Source organism: Hyperolius riggenbachi, chromosome 12 (assembly GCF_040937935.1).
Source record: "Hyperolius riggenbachi isolate aHypRig1 chromosome 12, aHypRig1.pri, whole genome shotgun sequence".
Lineage (NCBI taxonomy): Eukaryota > Metazoa > Chordata > Amphibia > Anura > Hyperoliidae > Hyperolius > Hyperolius riggenbachi.
Window position 1 is genome coordinate 120,449,202 of NC_090657.1, and position 22,403 is coordinate 120,471,604.

The following is a 22,403-nucleotide window of genomic DNA, read 5'->3' on the forward strand; positions in this document are numbered from 1 at the left end:
CCATAAGTGACCCCATTTTAGAAATAAGAAATTCCAAGGTATTCCGTTAGGAGTATGTTGAGTTCATAGAAGATTTTATTTTTTGTCACAAGTTAGCAGAAATTGATTTTTATTGTTTTTTTTTTCACAAAGTGTCAATTTCCGCTAACTTGTGACAAAAAAAAAAACTTCTATGAACTCACCATACTCCTAACAAAATACCTTGTGGTGTTGTCTTTCTAAAATGGGGTCACTTGTGGGGTTCCTAAACTGCCCTGGCATTTTAGGGGCCCTAAACTGTGAGGCGTAGTCTTGAAGCCAAATGTCTCAAAATGACTGGTGAGATCCTAAAGGTACTCATTGGACTTTGGGCCCCTTAGCGCAGTTAGGGTGCAAAAAAGTACCACACATGTGGTATCGCTGTACTCAGGAGAAGTAGTATAATGTGTTTTGGGGTGTATTTTTACACATATCCATGCTGGGTGGGAGAATTCTCTATGTAAATGGACAACTGTGTGTAAAAAGATATTTCTCCCACCCAGCAATACCACATGTGTGGCACTTTTTTGCAGCCTAACTGCGCTAAGGGGCCCAAAGTCCAATGAGCACCTTTAGGCTTTACAGGGGTGCTTACAATTTAGCACCCCCCAAAATGCCAGGACAGTAAACACACCCCACAAATGACCCCAATTTGGAAAGTAGACACTTTAAGGTATTCAGAGAGGGGCATGGTGAGTCCGTGGCAGATTTCATTTTTTTTTTTTTGTCACAAGTTAGCAGAAATGGAAACTTTTTTTTTTTTGTCTCAGTGTCATTTTCCACTAACTTGTGACAAAAAATAAAATCTTCTATGAATCACCATGCCTCTCAGTGAATACTTTGGGATGTCTTCTTTCCAAAATGTGGTCATATGGGGGTATTTATACTATCCTGGAATGTTAGCACCTCATGAAACATGACAGGTGCTCAGAAAAGTCAGAGATGCTTCAAAATGGGAAAATTCACTTTTTGCACCATAGTTTGTAAACGCTATAACTTTTATCCAAACCAATAAATATATACTGAATGTTTTTTTTTTAATCAAAGACATGTAGCACAATACATTTGGACAAAAATGTATACACAAATTTTACTTTATTTGACAAACTTTATCACATAAAGTTAAAAAAATCTTTTTTTTGACAAAATTCATGTCTTTTTGATGAATATAATAAAAACTAAAAATTGCAGCAGTAATCAAATAGCACCAAAAGAAAGCTGTATTCGTGACAAGAAAAAGAGGGAAAATTCATTTAGATAGTAGGTTGTATGACCGAACAATAAACCGTGAAAGCTGCAGTGGTCTGAATGGCAAAAAAGGCTCTGGTACTTAAGGGGCGAAAAGACTGTGGTCCTCAAGTGGTTAACAAAAGTGCCAAATAAACAAATTAATTGTTTAAACTCTTTAAGATAGGACCAGTTTTATTTATTTCTACTACTAACTTATAGTTATATATAAAGAGTGGTATACATTACATGTATTGAAGCAATCCTGGGCACCTCCTACTCCACGTTGTCTGCTTGGTACCATCATAAAGTTCCATTATTAACATTCCATCCTGGCCTCTGCTACACACCAGGCTGGTCTGTTCAGTTTAGTGCACATGCAGCACTCCACCACTAAGGGCCTTATAGAACTGTTAGCGCTCAATCTCGGTAAATGCAGCGTTTGGTTTGTCAGTGTGAAGTGGCATAATCCTTACAATAATACTCTGGACATTTAAAAGCAGCCCTTTATTCCTCAATTGTAGAGATGTACTGTTATGTCTGCACTTTAGGGATTAAAACCCGACTTTGTGTCAACTTTGTAATTTTTGGTGGGACTTTTGGCATGGATCCCCCTCTGGCATGCCACAGTCCAGGTTTTGGACCCCCGGAAACAACTTTTCCATCACTTTTGTGCAGAGGCGTAGCTAGGGCTTTCAGCGCCCGGGGACAAGGACTATTTATGCGCCCTCTAAGGAGAAACCTGTGCGCTAAACCAAAAAGAGGGAGTGGCCACACAATCGAATGTGGGCATGGTCATGGGTGGAGCCAAATGTACAGCAAGTTAGCAATAGTGTAAGCAGACCTGCCAAGCAAGCTGTTGGATGAAGATCCTTCTCCTTTAAACATACATTACTGGGTACTCCGTAAAGTGCTGAAGAAGATGTTGGTGCTATATAAATACATAATAATGATATTGGAGGACATTAGACTAGGAGTTTGGTACGATTAGAGTGCAAGCTCCTCTGAGAAAACTCTGACATTACTAGGGTAATTCCTGAAGTGCTGCAAAACGTGTCAGTAAATGCATAATATTTATAATAAAAAGGTAGTACATTAGACTATGGCAGGATTAGATTGTGCGCTCCTCTGAGGACAGTCTGTGACATGACTATGTACTTTGTAAAGTGCTCCAGAGGATGTCAGTGCTATATAAATACATAAAATATGGTAGGGATTAGACTGTGAGCTCCTCCAAGGACAGTCAGCAACTTGACTATAGTCTGGTGGGTCGGGTCTGGTGACTGGAGGCCTCTGGCTCAGGCATGGAGGTGGTGTTTTCTGGGCTTAGGACTAGTGGGGTCCCCTGCTAGAGGCCTCAGGCCTGCCTGGTGGTATGGTGGGCTGGAGACCTTGGTCAGCAGTGAATGGGGGTGGGTGAGTATGTGTGTGGGGGGAGGGGGCTGGTGTGTCTGGGAATGAGGGTTCCGCAATAGCCAGGCAGTCTGAGGCAGAAATTGAACAGCAGCCAGCCAGGTTGCAGCCTACAACACTTGTGCGCTGCCTAAATGGCGCTGGTTGGCTGGCTCTGCGTGTGTTCCACCACTATGCACACTGCGCAGCAGCAGTAACGTCACACACGCAGGGCCGGTTTTGTATCTTTCATCACCCTAGGCCCATTGTTAGCTACTTCTCCACCACCCTCCCCCCCTCCCCTACCACCACCACTCACACAAACACACAATGATCAATTTCCCCAAAAGCAAAGACCGTTGTCCTCATTTCAGTGTTCTCCCCAGAATTTATTTCCAGCCGGGTGGCATGAAAAAGTAGCCGGGTGGGGCGAAATTAAAGAATGCAGGGCCAGTGCTTCTGTGAGCAACTATGCTTACAGCATAGGAGGTGGTGAGCCGATGACAGCCGGGTGCTCAGAAAAACTAGCCGGGTGGAGCACCCGGCTAAAAGAGCCTGGGGAGAACACTGCATTTAATCAATTAATGAGACATTTTGTTTTGTGAGGGTCTTCCACAAGGTAACACCAGCTTGCTTGTATGCTTAAAGAACTCCTGAAGTGAAACTAAAAATTAAAAATTAATTTAACTAAATTAACAAATTCACATACTACTGAAACTCTTCATGCTGCTTGTTGACTTCAACGGGGTCCCTCCTGTTCCCTTTAATACACAACTGGCCCATCAATCGGATACACTCTGTAGGGAGTGACTGTGGCCGTGCACAGGAACATCTGAACTGGGCATGCACGAGTCTTGTACCAGGCATACCCAGAAAAGGAAGCACTTGTGCATGAAAGAAAGAAGATGTGCACAAATGCTTTGTCACGGGGCATGCAATGTTCGGAACTAGTGCATGCCCAGTTCAGATGCACTTGTTCACAGCCTAGTAAACTTCTGGGACACTGAAGAGTTATAATGAAGACAAAGACAAGCAGGAAGTGTGTCAGCAGCAGTAAGTGCTCTGGCCCCCTTAGATTTTTATTTCCACAGCGCTGTACAGAGTATATGGTCCTGTCAGTTAACTTTCCCTCAGACGGGCTCACAATCTAGTCCCTACCATAGTCACATGTCTATGTATGTATCGTGTAGTGTATGTATCCTAGTCTAGGGCCAATTTAAGGGGAAGCCAATTAACTTCTCTGTAGGCTTTTGGGATGTGGGAGGAAACAGGAGTGCCCAGGGGAAACCCATACAGACCTGGTAAGAGCATACAAACTCCATGCAGATGGTGCCCTGGCTGGGATTCAAACCAGGGACCCAGTACTACAATGCGAGAGCGCTAACCACTACGCCACCGTGCTGCCCAGTTGCTGGGGGGAGGGGGGGACTTCTTCCTTTCCTCCTCTCATGCCTCCCTAGCTGTTGCCACTCATCCTCCCTTTAACAGACCCACAGATTAGTGCAGTGATAGTGGTAAGGCAGAACAGTGTGAGATGGTGATAGGGAAGAAATAGTTGATGGTAGCAGCTGATAGTGGGAACATCAATAGTGGCAGAGCTAAGCCTACACCACATCAGACCTCAAAGCAGCTGGAGATCAATAGGTGACACATAGAGAGTTACAGACTATGTACAGAGAGACTCACTGACTGTCCCAGGTGCTGCATCTGTGTCCCTGGCTCTCCTGTACTGCACTTTCAACTCTGCACATGGATTCCTCTGTTCTGCCTTCTTTTCTGCTGCCTTTCCAAGCAGATTAGGAGCAAAGCATAACGGCGGTGGGGGGGGGGGGGCACCCGCTGTGCATTACACAAATGCTAACAGCCGGTGTGTACTGTGTCACTGTCATTAGGCATGGTCACAGAATCAGCCAAGGGCTGTGCGGGGCAAGGAAGGAAGCAAGTAAACTGACCTCCGTGGCCGCACTGTTTATTTCCTGATGTCATGTCATCTCACCCTGCTCTGCGATAAGCTGGAGCTTGAGAATGGGCGGAGAGATAATGCAGCAGGGTGCAGTGATTGGCTGCTGCACGCTACAACAAGGCCCCCTGTTTGAATTGCTGTCGCTGAATATTGGTTCTGTCTCCAAATGTATACAGCGGCGTAAAGCGGCTACGCGGAGCAGGGCTGATGCCCGCCTGGTAATTGCATGGGCTGCACGGTGGGTGACAGGACACACTCTCTGCTTGGCAATGCGCAGTCCTCTTCCGGCCATGCACACACAGGAACTGCAAGGCAGAGGCGGCAGAGGGGAGGTAAAAAAAAAGACAACGTGCGGCTGGCTGGCGCCCTTGGGGAGTCAGCGCCCGGGGGCACATGTCCTACCCCGCCCCCACCTAGCTACGCCCCTGCTTTTGTGGCCAGAGAGAGTCCCTGTAGGTCTCTAAATTTGCCTGCCCATTAAAGTCTATGGCGGTTTGGCCAGTTCACGAGAACTTTTGCGGAAGTTCGAGTTCGGTATCTGCAAACCCAAAATCTGATGTTCGCAACAGATCTAATCATAAGCAGAGGAAGCCCCTGCACCGCAAGAAAACAGTGGATGGAGCATTGGGTTATCCCCCTATGAGATGCACCCAGTTCTTACATGTGTCACTAAGTACCACTAAGCATCCACATGGCACCCAGTACCTACCCATGACCTGCACATGTCACCCAGTATCCATCTCACCACACATGGCAACCAAGTACTGTTTACTCACAGGACCTTCAGTACTGTTTAGCTGCCACATGGCACCCAGTACTGTTTAGCACCCACATTGCAACATGACACGCAATACTGCTTAGCATCTACTGCAACTTGGCATATTATTATTATTTATTGTATTTATAAAGCGCCAACATATTACACAGCGCTGAACATTAATTTAGGTTACAGTACTACTAGCACCAACTGCAGTTTTGCATCCACTACTGCTTAGCTCCCACTGTTACTTGGCACCCAGTAGTGCTTGCATGGCACCTACTGCACACTTGCACTACCACCTCACACCCAATACTACTTTGCACTCACTTTAACTTGCTACCTAATACTACTTAGCACCCATTATAACATGACTTGTTTCTCACACATCTTAATATGATCAATGAGTATTGACTGTTCTCATCAGGCCTTATGCACAAAAGGCCGGTAAATTTACTGTGTGCAGTTAGTGCACACATTACCGGGGTAACACACATGTTACTATGGAGGCATGCATTATGGCACATTACCACAGCAACTCTTGCAGTACCCCATTAACGCGCGTGGTGCTAACAGTATAAAGGGTGCTGCTTCCCTGGCCTTAAAACTAGAGATGGCCCGAACGGTTCGCCGGCGAACAGTTCCAGGTGAACTTCCGGTAGTTCGCGTTCGCCATGGAACGCGAGCTTTTCCGGAACTTCGGTTCGCCCCCATAGTGCACCATTAGGGTCAACTTTGACCCTCTACATCACAGTCAGCAGGCACATTATAGCCAATTAGGCTACACTCTCTCCTGGAGCCACTCCCCCCCCCTTAGAAAAGGCAGGCAGCGCTGGTCATTACACTCACTCGTGTGCCTGCATTAATTAGTGAAGGGACAGCTGCTGGCAGACTCTCATAGGGAAAGATTAGTTAGGCTCTTGTAGGTTTGTTAGCTGGCTGATTGGTATTGCTAAAATAGCACCCCTCAACAGCTTTTTTGAGAGCTAATGTTCTCCTGATGTGTTTTTTTTTTGTGTGTTGCCCACTGACACTGCATTATACAGCCCTATCTGTTGCAGCTGGACCTTGGTAATTGCTATTAATGTGCCAGCCAGGCCCTGCCTAACTATCTATACTGGGACACCTACCTATGCCTACCTAACTACTGGGGCACCTACTTACCTATATGGGGACACCTACCTATACCTACCTACCTACCTATACTAGGGCACCTACCTATGCCTACCTACCTATACTAGGGCACCTACCTATGCCTACCTACCTATACTGGGTCTCCTACCTATGCCTACCTAACTACTGGGACACCTATTTACCTATACGGGGACACCTACTGATGCCTACCTACCTACCTATACTAGGGCACCTACCTATGCCTACCTACCTATTCTAGGGCACCTACCTATGCCTACCTACCTATACTGGGACTCCTACCTATGCCTAGCTAACTACTGGGGCACATACTTATGCCTATCTACCTATACTGGGACACCTACCTATGCCTACCTACCTATACTGGGACTCCTACCTATGCCTAGCTAACTACTGGGACACCTACCTATGCCTATCTACCGATACTGGAACTCCTACCTATGCCTAGCTAACTACTGAGGCACCTACCTATGCCTATCTACCTATACTGGGACACCTACCTATGCCTACCTACCTATACTGGGACTCCTACCTATGCCTACCTACCTATACTGGGACTCCTACCTATGCCTACCTACCTATACTGGGACTCCTACCTTTCCCTAGCTAACTACTGGGGCACCTACCTATGCCTATTTACCTATACTGGGACATCTACCTATGCCTACCTACCTATACTGGGACTCCTACCTATGCCTACCTAACTATACTGGGACTCCTACCTATGCCTATCTACCTATACTGGGACACATACCTATGCCTACCTACCTATACTGGGACTCCTACCTTTGCCTAGCTAACTACTGGGGCACCTACCTATGCCTATTTACCTATACTGGGACTCCTACCTATGCCTAGCGAACTACTGGGGCACCTACCTAGGCTTATCTACCTATACTGGGACACCTACCTATGCCTACCTCCCTATACTGGGACTCCTACCTATGCCTACCTACCTATACTGGGACTCCTACCTTTGCCTAGCTAACTACTGGGGCACCTACCTATGCCTATCTACCTATACTTGGACACCTACCTATGCCTACCTACCTATACTGGGACTCCTACCTTTGCCTAGCTAACTACTGGGGCACCTACCTATGCCTATCTACCTATACTGGGACACCTACCTATACCTACCTACCTATACTGGGACTCCTACCTATGCCTACCTACCTATACTGGGACTCCTACCTTTGCCTAGCTAACTACTGGGGCACCTACCTATGCCTATCTACCTATACTGGGACACCTACATATGCCTACCTACCTATACTGGGGCACCTACCTATGCCTACCTACATACAAGAAGATAATAAGGTCATTGCTTCATTGTGGACAGACCAAATGTGATCAGCTGGACAGTCACTTTTGTTCTGTTATTGAGCTACCACAGCCCGGCGACCATATGAGCTTGAAAACCGCTATCGCCATGGTGCGCACCAGTCCAGCACGGCCGTCACTACGCAAACAGCTGTTTGCGGTGCGTTACACAGTGAGTTTGGTGTGTCAGTGTGAAGCAGTACTCTAATTACACTCCCTGATTGATGTATACACATGCAAGATGTTTGAAAGCACTTTAGGCCTGCAATTTAGCATTCAATGCCTAATTTCTGCCCTTAAAACACTGCTTTGCGTCAAATCCAGATTTTTCCCCGGGACTTTTGGCATCTATCCCACTCCGCCATGCCCCCCTCCAGGTGTTAGACCCCTTGAAATATCTTTTCCATCACCTTTGTGGCCAGCATAAATGTTTCTAGTTTTCAAAGTTCGCATACCCATTGAAGTCTATTGCGGTTCGTGAAAGTTCGCGCTAACCGAATTTGGTTCGTGAACCGAAAATCGGAGGTTCGGGCCATCTCAACTTAAAACCAGTAAAATTACTGTGCGCTGTCTGCACATGACAAAATATACCGTCGTTTTCTTGCATCAGGCTCATTAACAAAGTTGCATGGAGCAGAGTCCAGAAATTGACATTCTAAAGGTGGCCACACGCCATATAATTTTTTAAAATTTTATTTTAATTGTATGGTGTGTGGCCACCTTAAGTGTTTAGAACTAAATACCTATCTGTTTATATTGAATGTGTAACTATTTCATCTCAGGTGAAACTCAGAGGCTGGAGACAGTCTGGTTGTCTGGCATATGTCAGAATGAAAAGAATGAAGCAGTAAGCAGTAAACTAGACATTGACAACATGGCTGGAGTATTTTACATGCTGTTGGTTGCCATGGGCTTAAGTCTTTTAGTCTTCTCATGGGAACACCTTGTGTACTGGAGGATGAGGCACTGTGTACGGAGACCTTGTGTGGAGCAGACTCTCCTGGGAATAAGCCGGGTAAGAACAATATAACATAAAAACAATATATATGTACTATTTTTGAATACTGTATAATTATATATTTATATTCTGTAACTTAAATAGGTATAGTTGCTTATGTATTTGAGCTTTTTAGTTAAAATGATCTCACTTAAAGTATGTCTGACATTATGTCACAAAAGTAATTAATATGCTGTACTATACACAGTAAACCTAAATCTATACCTGCTTTTTATCTTAATATCTAGAGCCAGTGGTGCCCAGATATGGGGAATATAGTGGAAACTTTCCCCTTGCAGCGCTTGAATCTGCACCAGGATACTGTGTGTATGCCTGGAGTCTGTATGCTTCCCCATGTTTGTATGGGTTTCCGCCGGTCACTTCCACATCCTTACAATCTCAAGTGGAGCAACAACCACTTCACAGCCATGAAAATTCTGTCAGTTAGACTAGTCAATACTAACATATTCAATAGACCATTATGGACATTTTCCTACTGCCATCATCCTCTTAAGAATATGATTAATCACTAATGTATGCCAAAAACTAGGTTGGCTTAGTTTTGTCATAGTTACCCAAAATATGTATGTCTTTTAACAATGCCAGTGCAGACTACACAAGCTAGCAATGGTCTGTACTATTTACAACAGTGTTTGTTCAGTGCAAAATGTCCAAACAATCACTTGGCCTATTGCTGACAATGATGGCACTATCAGGGCCAGATTTGTACTCTTTACCGTCCTAGACCACTGTCACCAGCCGCCCCCCTTCAGTATAGGTATTGAGATGACCCCTCCCTCTTCCCTCTAGTATAAGTAGCCTTTTGATCACCCCAGTATAGGTAGCCAGATGACTCCTCCCCCCTTTCCCTCAAGTATAGGTAGCCAGATGACCCCTTCCCTCTAGTATATGTAGTTAGATGACTCCTCCCCCCTTTCCCTCTAGTATAGGTAGCCAGATGACTCCCTTAATCCATCTTTTTCCCACCCCTTCACCTTTCAGTATAGGTAGCCAGCTCACCTTCACATCGCAGCAACCATCAGTGTCACTCATTTCTCTGCTTGTCTCCAGTGCAGAAGCTTCCTCTTCCTTTCCGTCTCCAATGCTGACCAAGTCCATAGCCGCTGCCACAATGCAATGAGTACCTGCATTGCAGCATTTGCAAACTTGCAAATGCTGCACCAGTTTAGCCTGCTGCTTTGGTGCCCCTGCTCCTGTGGTGCCCTGGGCACTATCATTTTGAGCTACCGGTACTCTTATTTTATCGAGGAAGGATATATCTGACTAGAATCACAGTGGCCTCGATTCATCATTGTCTTTGAGATAACTTTTTCCAGTTTGTTAAATTACCAAATTCGAAATTTAGCGATTTCTAGTTGTATTCATCAAGGTTTTTCCTCATTCGGTGTGAATTCGATAACAATTCGGTAAACATTCGGTAACGTGTCGATATTTCCATTTTACAGCGGTAATTTAACACAAGGCCATAAGATTCCCATGGAATTGTGGGTAAAAGGCAGTCCTTTGAGCACTACGTAGCAACATTCTGAATAGGGCTTAACACCTGGACCAGGATTCTGGAAGTGGTTGGGACAATCCCACAATTTGATAGGAGCCTTTTCTAAAAAATTATAGTGCAGCTAGCAAAATTAGTTAACCCTGGCACTGCCTGTGTTCTCTTACAAGATGATTCAAGAGAAATGCAGATGTCGTGTTATAGCAAATAAATCTATTCTCTTACAAATTTATATGGTTGCAGACCTTATTCTTGCCCTTCTGCGCCTTTGAATCACTCTCAGCTGATACATAACCACTTCAAATGGCTCCATCTTCTCTGTCAGCAATGATCTGACAGGAATAACGACAGAGCAGTGAAGGAGATAACTAATCCTAAATGTAACGCTAAACCACGCCCACTTTCTTTTTCATGAATTGCACTTTCTTTCGTTTTAGCGAATCGTTACCGAATCGTTAAAGAATGTTCGCTAACTGCTGTAGATAACTTTGATGAATCCTGAAATTAAGTTAACAAATTCGGTATTTTACCAAACTGTTGTTAACAAATTTGCTAAGTGTTGATGAATCGAGGCCAGTGTCCCTTTAGTTTGTCCGCAGACTGCCATGGTTTATGAACATTCACGTATAATGTGTGGCTATACTAGAGCCACATGAAAACACAAGGACTTTGAACTGCAGACCAAGCAATGCATAAGACAAGACAGGTATAAACTATAAACTTTTCAAATAGATTAGAAATTAGACCAGATATAAGCATAAAATTTAATAAATATTAACATCCAAGGCATTCCCAAACAAAACTGGTTTAAAGCTAGAGTTGCCACCTTTAGGGTAAAAAAATACCGACTTGTGGGTGTGGCCTAAAATTGGGAGTGGCTTGTCACAGACTTTTTAAAAGACAACTGACAGGGATACAGAGGCTGCCATATTTATTTCCTTTTAAACAATGCACATTTCCTGGCTGTCCTGCTGAGCCTCTGCCTCTTAAGGTGGCCACTAACTGTCCAATTTCTAGTGAAAAATTGTTCGAGCGATCAGAAATTCTGATTCTGGATTGGTTAAAAATAATCTCAGATGATGGGCACAATCGATTATGAACGATTATGAAAATAGTCGTCCGATTGCATTTTTGTCAAAACAAAATTTGGATTTTCTTGATTGGTTGTGATAGATAGGTGTAACATCTGCTAACTTAGTTACATAGTTACATAGTTATTTTGGTTGAAAAAAACATACCTCCAGCCTGCTCCCTCACATATCCCTGTTGATCCAGAGGAAGGCGAAAAAACAGGGACAAGGCATGGTCCAATTAGCCCCAAAAGGGAAAAATTCCTTCCCGACTCCGGATGGCAATCAGATAAAATCCCTTGATCAACATTATTAGGTATTACCTAGTAATTGTAGCCATGGATGTCTTTCAACGCAAGGAAAGCATCTAAGCCCCCTTTAAATGCAGGTATACAGTTTGCCATAACGACTTCCTGTGGCAATGCATTCCACATCTTAATCACTCTTACTGGCAGCTGCGGACATGCAGGGTATACCAGCAGCCGCCTTTGTTCCCTGTTCCCAGGCCTCATCTGTTCCGTCGGCATCTAGCACGCCGGGAACGGTACTGTCATTTGCTCTTAGGATCACTGTCTCTCGCGGGCGCGCGCGGAGACAAGACCTTTATGCTGGGAGAAGGTTCGTCAACTGACCTGCCGGTCGGCTGACGTCAGAAGTGACTCTCGCCGCGCAGATTGGCTGATTACGTGGTGGGCGTGGCTAAGAGCTTTCCTCTGCTTCTTAAAGAGACTCTGTAACATTCAAAAGATCCCCTGGGGGGTACTCACCTCGGGTGGGGGAAGCCTCCGGATCCTAATGAGGCTTCCCACGCCGTCCTCTGTCCCACGGGGGTCTCTCCGCAGCCCTCTGAACAGCCGGCGACTGTGCCGACTGTCATTTCAATATTTACCTTTGCTGGCTCCAGCGGGGGCGCTGTGGCGGCTTTCCATTCCGAACTACACGGAAATACCCGATCTCATTCGGGTCCGCTCTACTGCGCAGGCGCAGGAAACTTGCGCCTGCGCAGTAGAGCGGACCCGACGGCGATCGGGTATTTCCGTGTAGTTCGGAGCCGACAGCCGTCAGAGCGCCTGCGCAGGAGCCAGGAAGGTAAATATTGACGTCACCGCTGCCCGGACTCCACGGAGGGCTGCAGCGAGACCCCTGACGGATGGAGGACGGCGTGGGAAGCCTCATTAGGATCCGGAGGCTTCCCCCACCCGAGGTGAGTACCCCCCAGGGGATCTTTTTATGTTACAGTTCCTCTTTAAGCCTTCGTTTTTCATTTTGCAACCTGTCTGCTGTCGTGAATACTTTGTGTTAGCGCTCAGACCTTAGACTAGTATCCGGTGTGCTTTGATCTGGTAGGAAACCAGGGATTTCACACAAGACTAGGACTATTGTATATTATTATTGCTGATTACCTGTGTATGATTCTGGCTATACTCTGACCTTGCATTCGCTAATCGATTCTGTACTTCTGCCTATCTGACTTAGTTGCTGAACCTCTGCCTGATTACTCACTACTCTTCTGCCTCACGTTTCTGTACTGTACTTGCCTCTCTGTTGCCGAACCTTGCCTGTCTGACTTCTCTTCTCACCAGTGGGCCCTTGCCACTGGTGAGGTGCTCTTTGTTATATACCCACCAGCTCCTCTGGTGAGGTTTTGTTAAATACATTATTTCCTGTACTGTTAGTACCTTACCAGCTCCTCTGGTAAGGTCCTGTCAAACTATTCAGTTACAGTTCCTGATAGGCCTTCCAGCAAGGTCTATCTTACCATTACTTACTGTTGCACCAAGCACTATTTACACAGTATCGTTGCTAGCTATACTTGCATTATTGGTGATTCTGCAGATCACCATATAATCAGGTATAGTGTCTGTATTATTGGTGATACTGCAGATCACCTAATAATCAGACGTCTGAGTTGCAACACCCAATCGTTACAGAACAGCAGACCAGAAATACCATGGATACACTGGCTAGTCATGTGGAAGACTGTTGATCGTTTGTCTCTCACGATTAGCAGTCAGCAGATTTCCCAGCTATCTGAGGCTCTACAACACATTCCAACACATACTACACCAGTGTCATCCCCTCTTGTTCTGCAACCCAGACTGCCTCTCCCGGAGAGATTTTCTGGGCATAGGGCCGATTTTCAGAATTTTAAAAATCGGTGCCTTTCATATTTTGAATTATGTCCTACGGCATCAGGGTCAGAAAGCCAGAGGGTCGTTTTAATAAAGACTTTATTATCAGGAGACTCGCAGTCATGGGCCTATAGTCTCCGAGATAACCATGAGGCTTTGGCGTCTGTGCAGGATTTCTTTAAAGCAATGGCAGTTATATACGATGATCCCGATTTAGCGATAACCTCAGAGAGGAAGCTTAAAGAGAAACTCCAACCAAGAATTGAACTTTATCCCAATCAGTAGCTGATACCCCCTTTTACATGAGAAATAGAATGATTTTCACAAACAGACCATCAGGGGGCGCTGTGTGACTAATTTTGTGCTGAAACCCCTCTTTAAGACCCTTAGACAAGGCCAAAACACTGTTGAGATGTATGCAGCAGAGTTTAGAAGGTGGGCAGTGATGGCCAGATGGGGGCAGCATGCTTTACTTGATTGCTTTTTAACGGGATTATCTGACTCAGTGGTCGATTTGATGTTAGGTCATCCTGAACCTAGGTCCATTGACGAGGCCATATCTCTGGCTGTAAAGATTGACCGTCGAGCTCGACATCAGAGACAGACTCGGGGCAAGGTCATCAGGGAAGCTATGGTAATTCCTTCGCTTTCCCAGGATGACTCGGGGCTCCCAGAACACTTCGAGTTTCCCAAGTCTGAGAGAGATAGGATCTTGTTCGAGGTCCTGTTCCCCGACTCTGGAGACAGATCATATGGTTTCAGATTGTCTTAAGGGGACGGATACCTTATATCGCTCCCTTGTGGTTGGTGGCACCACGGTAGGCGATTCAGCTGTCCCATTGGGAGATTATAGATTACTCCTTCCATGTACTATTACTTGGGGAGATCAAGTCCAGGATACGCAGGCATTCATAGACTCAGGCTCAGCAGCCAACTTTATGGACTATGATTTTGCAGTTCAGCTCGGTCTTCCTCTCCAAGCATTGAGTCATCAGCTTGTTGTTACTGCAGTCAGTGGACAATTCACCACTGCAGGGAAAACGATCTCTCTCGCAGACTTCTGTATTATGTCAGATTGGGGTTCTCCATAGTGAACAAATACAGTTTCTTGTTCACAGAATGGCAACCTCATCGGTGATTCTTGGTATGCCACGGCTTCAGAAACATTCCCCTCGGATTGACTGGAGTTCCAGACAATTGCTGAGTTGGTCCTCTTTCTGTCAGCAACACTGTTTGGGGAAACTCACCGTATGCGCTACTGAAGTCCAGGTGGAGGGTTCTACCTAGTCAGTATTCCGATTTCGCTGATGTATTCTGTCCCCGGGCTGCAGACAAGCTTCCACCCCATCGAAGCTTTGATTGCCCCATAGATCTAAGATCAGGTTGTATGCCCCCTAGGGGTCATCTGTATAATCTGTCAGGGCCCGAAAAACTTGCTATGCAAGAATATATCTCTGACAACCTGGCCAAAGGTTTCATTCGATTTTCAAAATAAAGCAACTGCTCAGGGAATTACCCAATTAATATAAACCTTTATTCAGTTATCAAAAAAGCTGCAAAACAGATCCTATTACCTAAAAACACTAAAAAACCACCTGTGGAGCGCTCCTCACACATGGCCCAACACACACCACCCATACCTCACCCACACTGGTACCGGTACCACATACTCCGGATTTTCTTCAGAGTGGGGAGGGGAGGAGAGTATTAAGAGTCTTCCTTAGACCATACGTGATAACAGCTGACAGTTAGTTAGAGTCCCAAACACAGCAACTCCTTTGCTGACATCAAGGGCATGCATAAACACCAGCAACGTTTTTTCAGACCAGCAGATCTCACCAATCAGAGGACAGCGTGATGGTTGCTTCCCCATCCAGGTCTGTAGCACGATTGCCTGGCGATGTCTTCCACTGCCTCGCTCTACCACGCTAAGGCTACAGCGGGGAGCAGCGGTTCAGCAGCTTGGGTCCACACAACTTTGTCAGCCGGAAGTGAGTCGCTCACACATTACGTAATGTGACCCCGCCCATCGACGCGTTGCGCCTGCCCACCGCGAGCTTCGTCAGGATGAGTGACAGGTGGTCATGGATATTATTTATACAGCACCAGCTTCCTGAGGGTGGGGCTTGCCTAGTCCGCCCCTGTTGCTATGTTAACAAAGACACACTTCCCCATGGGCCGCGGACCCGCCTCCCTTTCAGCCACCACAGCTTTCCATCGTTTCCAGTACTACATTCCACACCATCAGAGCTGTGAGTAACCTCGCCTCACCAGTCAGCTGGTCCCCACACACCGCTTCTTCTTCACATGTCCCATGTCCTGTTCGCTACTGCAGGCTGTCATCTCAACATTGTTTTGTTTGGCTCATGGTAAGGAACAAATTTTACTTTTACAACAAGCTGAGGGATTATTAGGTGTCCTCTTTCCTCCCCTCACTCTCCTTGATATCCCATCTCCCACTCTCATTTTGATTCTTCCTCTTCTTACTTATATTTTTAAAGGAATGATGAATAGTCCAGCTCCTGATTTAAACCGTTAGGGGTTAGAGAGTCCAGCAGGTATATCCACCTGCATTCTTGCTGTAGTAGTACTCTCTCCTTATCTCCTCCCCTCCTGTTCTTATTGAGTCTATATATTCCTCTAAATCGGAATCCCTTAGTGGACCCATCATGCTGCACACAGAAGTGTTCTGCCAATGCACTGTGATACTCGCCACTTGGTTTTGCTCCACAGTTTATGTTGCTAATGTGCTCACCTATGCGAGTTTTAAGTTTTCTCGTGGTCATCCCCACATAGAGTAATGGGCATGGACATTGGACAACGTACACAATTCATTCAGAATTACAGTTTATAAAACTGCGAATCTCCCATTCTTTCTCTTGTCGGGGTGCCCTGAAGGTCTTACATACATCCACATAACAACATACAGAACAATCACCACATTTGTGCATTCCATTCGGCACTCTGTTCTGTAACCATGTTTGCTTAGGGGCCAAATCTGAGTGTACCAAGTGATCTCTCAGACTGGGCGCTCATCGTGCCACCATCCGTGGATAATTCCCGACAATCGGCCCAATCTGGGAGTCGATCGTCAGCACCGACCAATGTCGTGACAATACTTCTTAGATCTTGTGCCAATTTGAATTGAATGGGGAGGCATATCTAATTTGGCCACATTCATTTCCTTGTTTCCTGCTGTTTACCCATTCTCCATGTAACAGGTTATTGCGGGTGGTCCGCAATGCCCTCTCAGCACTGGAACACAACGTCTCATGTTGGTACCCTCGATCGCGAAATCTATTGTACATCGACCTCGCTTCAACACAAAAGTCCGATTCTCTCGAACAGTTCCTGTGAATTCGCAGGAACTTTCCTGTCGGAATTCCTTTCTTTAGATGTCGCGGATGGTGGCTGGTGGCGTGGAGGAGGGTGTTCCCTGCAGTGGGTTTTCGAAACGTAGTAGTTCGCAACCCTTCATCACTCTTCGTAATACGCAAATTGAGAAATGAAATCTCGCTTTTACTATGCGTATAAGTGAGACGGATGTTCCTCTGATTCAAATTTAGTTGATCCATAAACACCTCCAATTCAGTCTAGCTCCCCCTCCACACCACCAGCACATCATCAATAAAACGAAGCCACAGCCGAACAAACCTCTCGAAATCGCTTCTTGGATAATCGTCACACCTTTCCCACCTGCCCAAATGTAGACAGGCATAGGCAGGTGCGCACGCCGCTCCCATCGACGTACCGCGCACCTGCCTATAGTGGGTGTCACCAAATAGGAAACAGTTGTGTTCCAGGATATATTGCATTGCTCTCACCACAAAGTCATTATGTACGGGGGTATTCGGGCTGGTGTCACCTAAGAAGAGTTCCAAAGCTCCCAGAACCTCCCCGCGGGGAATCGACGTTTAGAGACTCTCCACGTCGATTCCCACAAGGAGGTCATCGGCGTCAATTTCAAGGCCATCCAGCAGGCGCAGGACATCCGTTGAGTCCTGCACAAAGGATGGAAGGGATGACACTAGGCCCTTGATTTTTTCATCCACCCATTTTGATAATTTCTTGGTAGGGCCATTTATAGCACTCACAATCGGCCTGCCCGGTGGCCTATTTACATGTTTGTGGATTTTTGGGATTAGATATAAAACCGGGACAGTGAGTAGTTACCTTCAAATAGTCCCTTTCCCGAACATCGATCACCCCTTCATCCACTGCTTCATCAATCCACTCATTAACTCCATTTGCCACCCTATCATAAGGGCTTCCGCGCAGCCGCTGGTACGTATTCGCATCTGAAAGTTGCCTTTCTGCCTCCTGCATGTACAGATTCCTCGACCATAGGACCACATTTCCCCCCTTGTCACTTGTTCGTATTATTACTTCATCTGCTGGTTTTAGTTCATCCAGGGCCAATCTTTCCCATTTAGTGAGATTATCTCGTCTGGGTCGTTCCCAACACTAGAGGTGGGCCGAACAGTGAAGGTAGTTACCTTCAAATAGTCCCTTTCCCGAACATCGATCACCCCTTCATCCACTGCTTCATCAATCCACTCATTAACTCCATTTGCCACCCTATCATAAGGGCTTCCGCGCAGCCTCTGGTACGTATTCGCATCTGAAAGTTGCCTTTCTGCCTCCTGCATGTACAGATCCCTCGACCATAGGACCACATTTCCCCCCTTGTCACTTGTTCGTATTATTACTTCATCTGCTGGTTTTAATTCATCCAGGGCCATTCTTTCCCATTTAGTGAGATTATCTCATCTGGGTCGTTCCCAACACTAGAGGTGGGCCGAACGGTTCGCCGCCGAACGGTTCCAGGCGAACCTCGGGTGGTTCGCCTTCGCCGGCGAAGGCGAACTTTCCCGGAAGTTCGATTCACCCCATAATGCTCTATGAGGGTCAACTTTGACCCTCTGCATCACAGTCAGCAGGCGCATTGTAGCCAATCCGGCTATACTAAGCCCTGGAGCCCCACCCCCCTTATATAAGGCAGGCTCCGGCGGCCATTAGCCTCACTCGTGTGCCTGCTAGAGACAGACAAGGGACAGCTGCTGCAGACTTGTTCTCCTAGGGACAGATTAGTAAGGCTCTTGCCTTCTTAGCCTGCTCCTAGCTGAATCTTATTGCTATAATAGCGCCTCAGAACAGCTCTTTTCAGAGCTCATCCTGCTCGTGTGATCAATTTTTTTTTCTGTGTTTGAAACTGACACTTGTGTTGTTTACACAGCATTGCTAATTCATACTGTGTGTCCCACTGCCAGCAGCAGCACATTCAGTGACTACCTGTGTGTGTGAGACACTTGTGTTGCTTAGACAGCATTGCTAATTCATAATGTGTGTGTCCCACTGCCAGCAGCCCACCAGCATTCAGCAGCACATTAAGTGACTACCTGTGTGTGTGACAGGGAGCTGCACATTGTACTACTCACCCAGTACTGCATTTACCTACTACTAGTACCTGTTGTGTTTAGTTAACCCACCTCATCACTGCATACACCTACGTTTGTGTTGAGTGAACCCACCTCGCTGCACATAACTACCTTTTGTGTTCAGTGAACTTGCCTCACTGCATATAACTACCTTTTAAGTTGAGTGAACTCACCTCACTGCAATGACTGCATATCTACCTTTTCTGTTGAGTGAACTCACCTCACTGCATATAACTACCTTTGTGTTGAGTGAACTCAGCTGACTGCATATATAACTACCTTTGTGTTGAGTGAACTCAGCTGACTGCATATAGCTACCTTTTGTGTTCAGTGAACTCACCTCTCTGCATATAACTACCTTTTTTGTGTTGAGTGAACTCACCTCTCTGCATATAACTACCTTTTGTGTTCAGTGAACTCACCTCACTGCATATATAACTACCTTTTGTGTTCAGTGAACTCACCTCACTGCATATATAACTACCTTTGGGTTGAGTGAACTCCCCTCACTGCATATAGCTACCTTTTGTGTTCAGTGAACTCACCTCTCTGCATATAACTACTTTTTGTGTTGAGGGAACTCACCTCACTGCATACACCTAGCTTCCCCACGAGATGGACAAAATGGACAAACCAGGTAGAGGAAGAGGTAGAGGCAGACCCAGAGGAAGGCCACCTGGCACTGGCAGGTCTGTGCGAGGTGGTGTTGCTGTGATTTCGTGCGTACCTGGCCCAAAGTACAGTGCTCAGAAGAAGGCACGTGCCATCACTTCCCAAAATTGTGAGGATGTGCTTGAGTATTTAATACAGAACACCTCATCTCCTGCAGCCACCAGCGCTACAACAAGCACCACATCCGCTGCATTTGACACTTCGCAGGAGTTATTTGGTGGTGGTGGTGAAATCACTGTTTCACAGCCACTACTGCAACAACAACAAGAAGGCGCAGGTACACCACCTCATATGTCTTAGTTAGGTAGCGATAGTATGGACGTAACGTGTGAGGAGGGGCATGATGAACCACCTGAGGTTGGTGCAGTTGTGGAGTTGTCTGAGGAAAGTGAAGCTGGGCAGGAGGATTATGATGACGATTATATGGATGCCACGTATGTTCCCAATAGAGGAGATGACCAGGGGGACAGTTCAGAGGGGGAGCCAGAGAGGAGTAGGAGGAGACGACTCCATGATAGAAGCAGAGGGAGCTCGTCCTCAGAAACAGCTGGGGGCAGTGTCCGGCGCCATGTATCGCCAGCTATGGCCAGCCAGCCAACATGCCCTTCAAGGTCAGCTGTTGATGCCACCGTAGTGCCATCACCCCAGGGGGGCTCAGCGGTTTGGAAATATTTTAACGTGTGTGCCTCAGATAGGAGCAAAGCCATCTGTTCTCTCTGCCTACAAAAATTGAGCCGTGGAAAGGCCAACAGTCACGTAGGGACAAGTGCCTTACGAAGGGACCTGGAGAAAAGGCACAAACAGCTATGGGAAGAACACCTGTGGAAAAGCAGCACCCCTCAAAAGACAAGCCACCCTCCTTCTCCTCTTCCTCCTTCAGGTGCCTCGTCTTCATCCGCTTTCTCCCTTGAACCTTCACAGCCACCCTCCTTCACACCACCTCTGCTCTTAAGCGGTTCCTGCTCCTCTGCCCACAGCAGTAGCCAGGTGTCCGTGAAGGAAGTCTTTGAGCGGAAGAAGCCAATTTCGGCCAGTCACCCTCTTGCCCGGCGTCTGACAGCTTTTGTGGCGGAACTATTAGCTCGCCAGCTATTACCATACAAGCTGGTGGAGTCAGAGGCTTTCCGTAAATTTGTGGCCATTGGGACACAGCAGTGGAAGATACCAGGCCGCACTTATTTTTCACGAAAGGCCATACCCAAACTGTACCGTGCAGTTCAGAGGCAAGTGGTGTCATCTATTGCGAAGAGCATTGGGTCAAGGGTCCACCTGACCACGGATGCCTGGTCTGCCAAGCACGGGCAGGGCCGCTACATTACGTACACAGCCCATTGGGTCAACCTGGTGACCGATGGAAGCAAGCAGGGAGTACGTGGCTTCACAGCGGACCGACTTGTGACACCTCCATGGCTTGCAGGCAGGCCTCCTCTCCTTCTCCTCCAGCTACATCCTCTTCGCTGTCAACCTCCTCCTCCTCCTTGGCTGAGAGGCAGTTGAACTCTAGCAGTGCTGCCATCTCCTCTTCCTCTGCAGCTACACAGCCCCATCTCCCCAGAGCCTACGCTGCATGCCAGGTACGACGGTGTCACGCAATTCTAGACTTTTTTTGCCTCAAAGCGGAGAGTCACACTGGAGCAGCTCTCCTGGCTGCTCTTAACAAACGGGTGGAGCAGCTGGAGATCGGCAACGTGGTGTGTGACAACGGCTGCAATCTCCTTTCCGCTTTGAATTTGGAAAAGCTGACACATGTACCCTGCATGGCACATGTGCTGAATCTTGTCGTGCAAAGATTTGTCTCAAAGTACCCAGGCTTAGAGGACGTCCTGAAGCAGACCAGGAAGTTGTGTGGGCATGTCAGGCGGTCTTATACGGCCATGGCACGCTTTGCGAACATTCAGCGGAAAAACAACTTGCCGGTGAGACGCTTGATATGCGATAGCCCAACTCGCTGGAATTCCACCCTGCTCATGTTCTCTCGCCTGCTAGACCAGGAGAAAGCCGTCACCCAGTTCCTGTACAACTACAGTAGAAGGACACAATCTGGGAAGATGGGGATGTTGTGGCCCAACAGCTGGACACTGATGCGAAATGCATGCAGGACCATGCGGCCGTTTGAGGAGGTGACCAACCTGGTGAGTCGCGCTGAAGGCACCATCAGCGACTTGATCCCCTACGCTTACTTCCTGGAGCGTGCCGTGCGTAGAGTGGTGGATGAAGCTGTGGAGGAGCGAGAACAGGAACAGCTACGGCAGGAGGATTCGTGGGAGCGATTTACATCCGAACCACATGTTTCCTCGAAACCTGCGGAACCACAGAGGGGGGAGGAGGAGGAAGAAGAGGAGTCGTGTGGGGAAGGAGAGGAGTCAGACTCGGATGACGATTATGAGGAAGGTGTTTCTGTGGAGGAGGAAGAGGCGGCGGCGGCGGCAGAAGAAGAAGAAAGGCAGCAGTCATCAGAGGGGGCTTCTGCTGCTCCACGTTCCCGTGGTATTGTTCGTGGCTGGGGGGAGGAAGAGGAGTTGCGTGACTGTGGAAGAGCAAGAGGAGATGGAGAGTACGTCTGGATCTGACTTTGTGCAGATGGCCTCTTTCATGTTGTCCAGCCTGTTGAGGGACCCCCGTATCAAAAAACTTAAGGGGAATGACCTGTACTGGGTGGCCACGCTACTAGACCCTCGGTACAGGCACAAAGTGGCAGAGTTACCAACTCAACAGAAGGCGGAAAGGATGCAGCACTTGCAGAACA

General features: G+C 47.0%; 1 protein-coding gene across 1 annotated transcript in view; it reads left to right on the top strand.

Annotated features, from left to right (window-relative positions):
* The window catches only part of GRIN2C (glutamate ionotropic receptor NMDA type subunit 2C), a 1,474,164-nt gene that overhangs the window by 1,308,614 nt on the left and 143,147 nt on the right, over positions 1–22,403 (top strand). Inside the window, exon 12 of the mRNA XM_068262140.1 lies at positions 8,615–8,847. Within this exon, the coding sequence (XP_068118241.1) occupies positions 8,615–8,847 (233 nt within the window). The remainder of the gene's footprint in view (positions 1–8,614; positions 8,848–22,403) is intronic.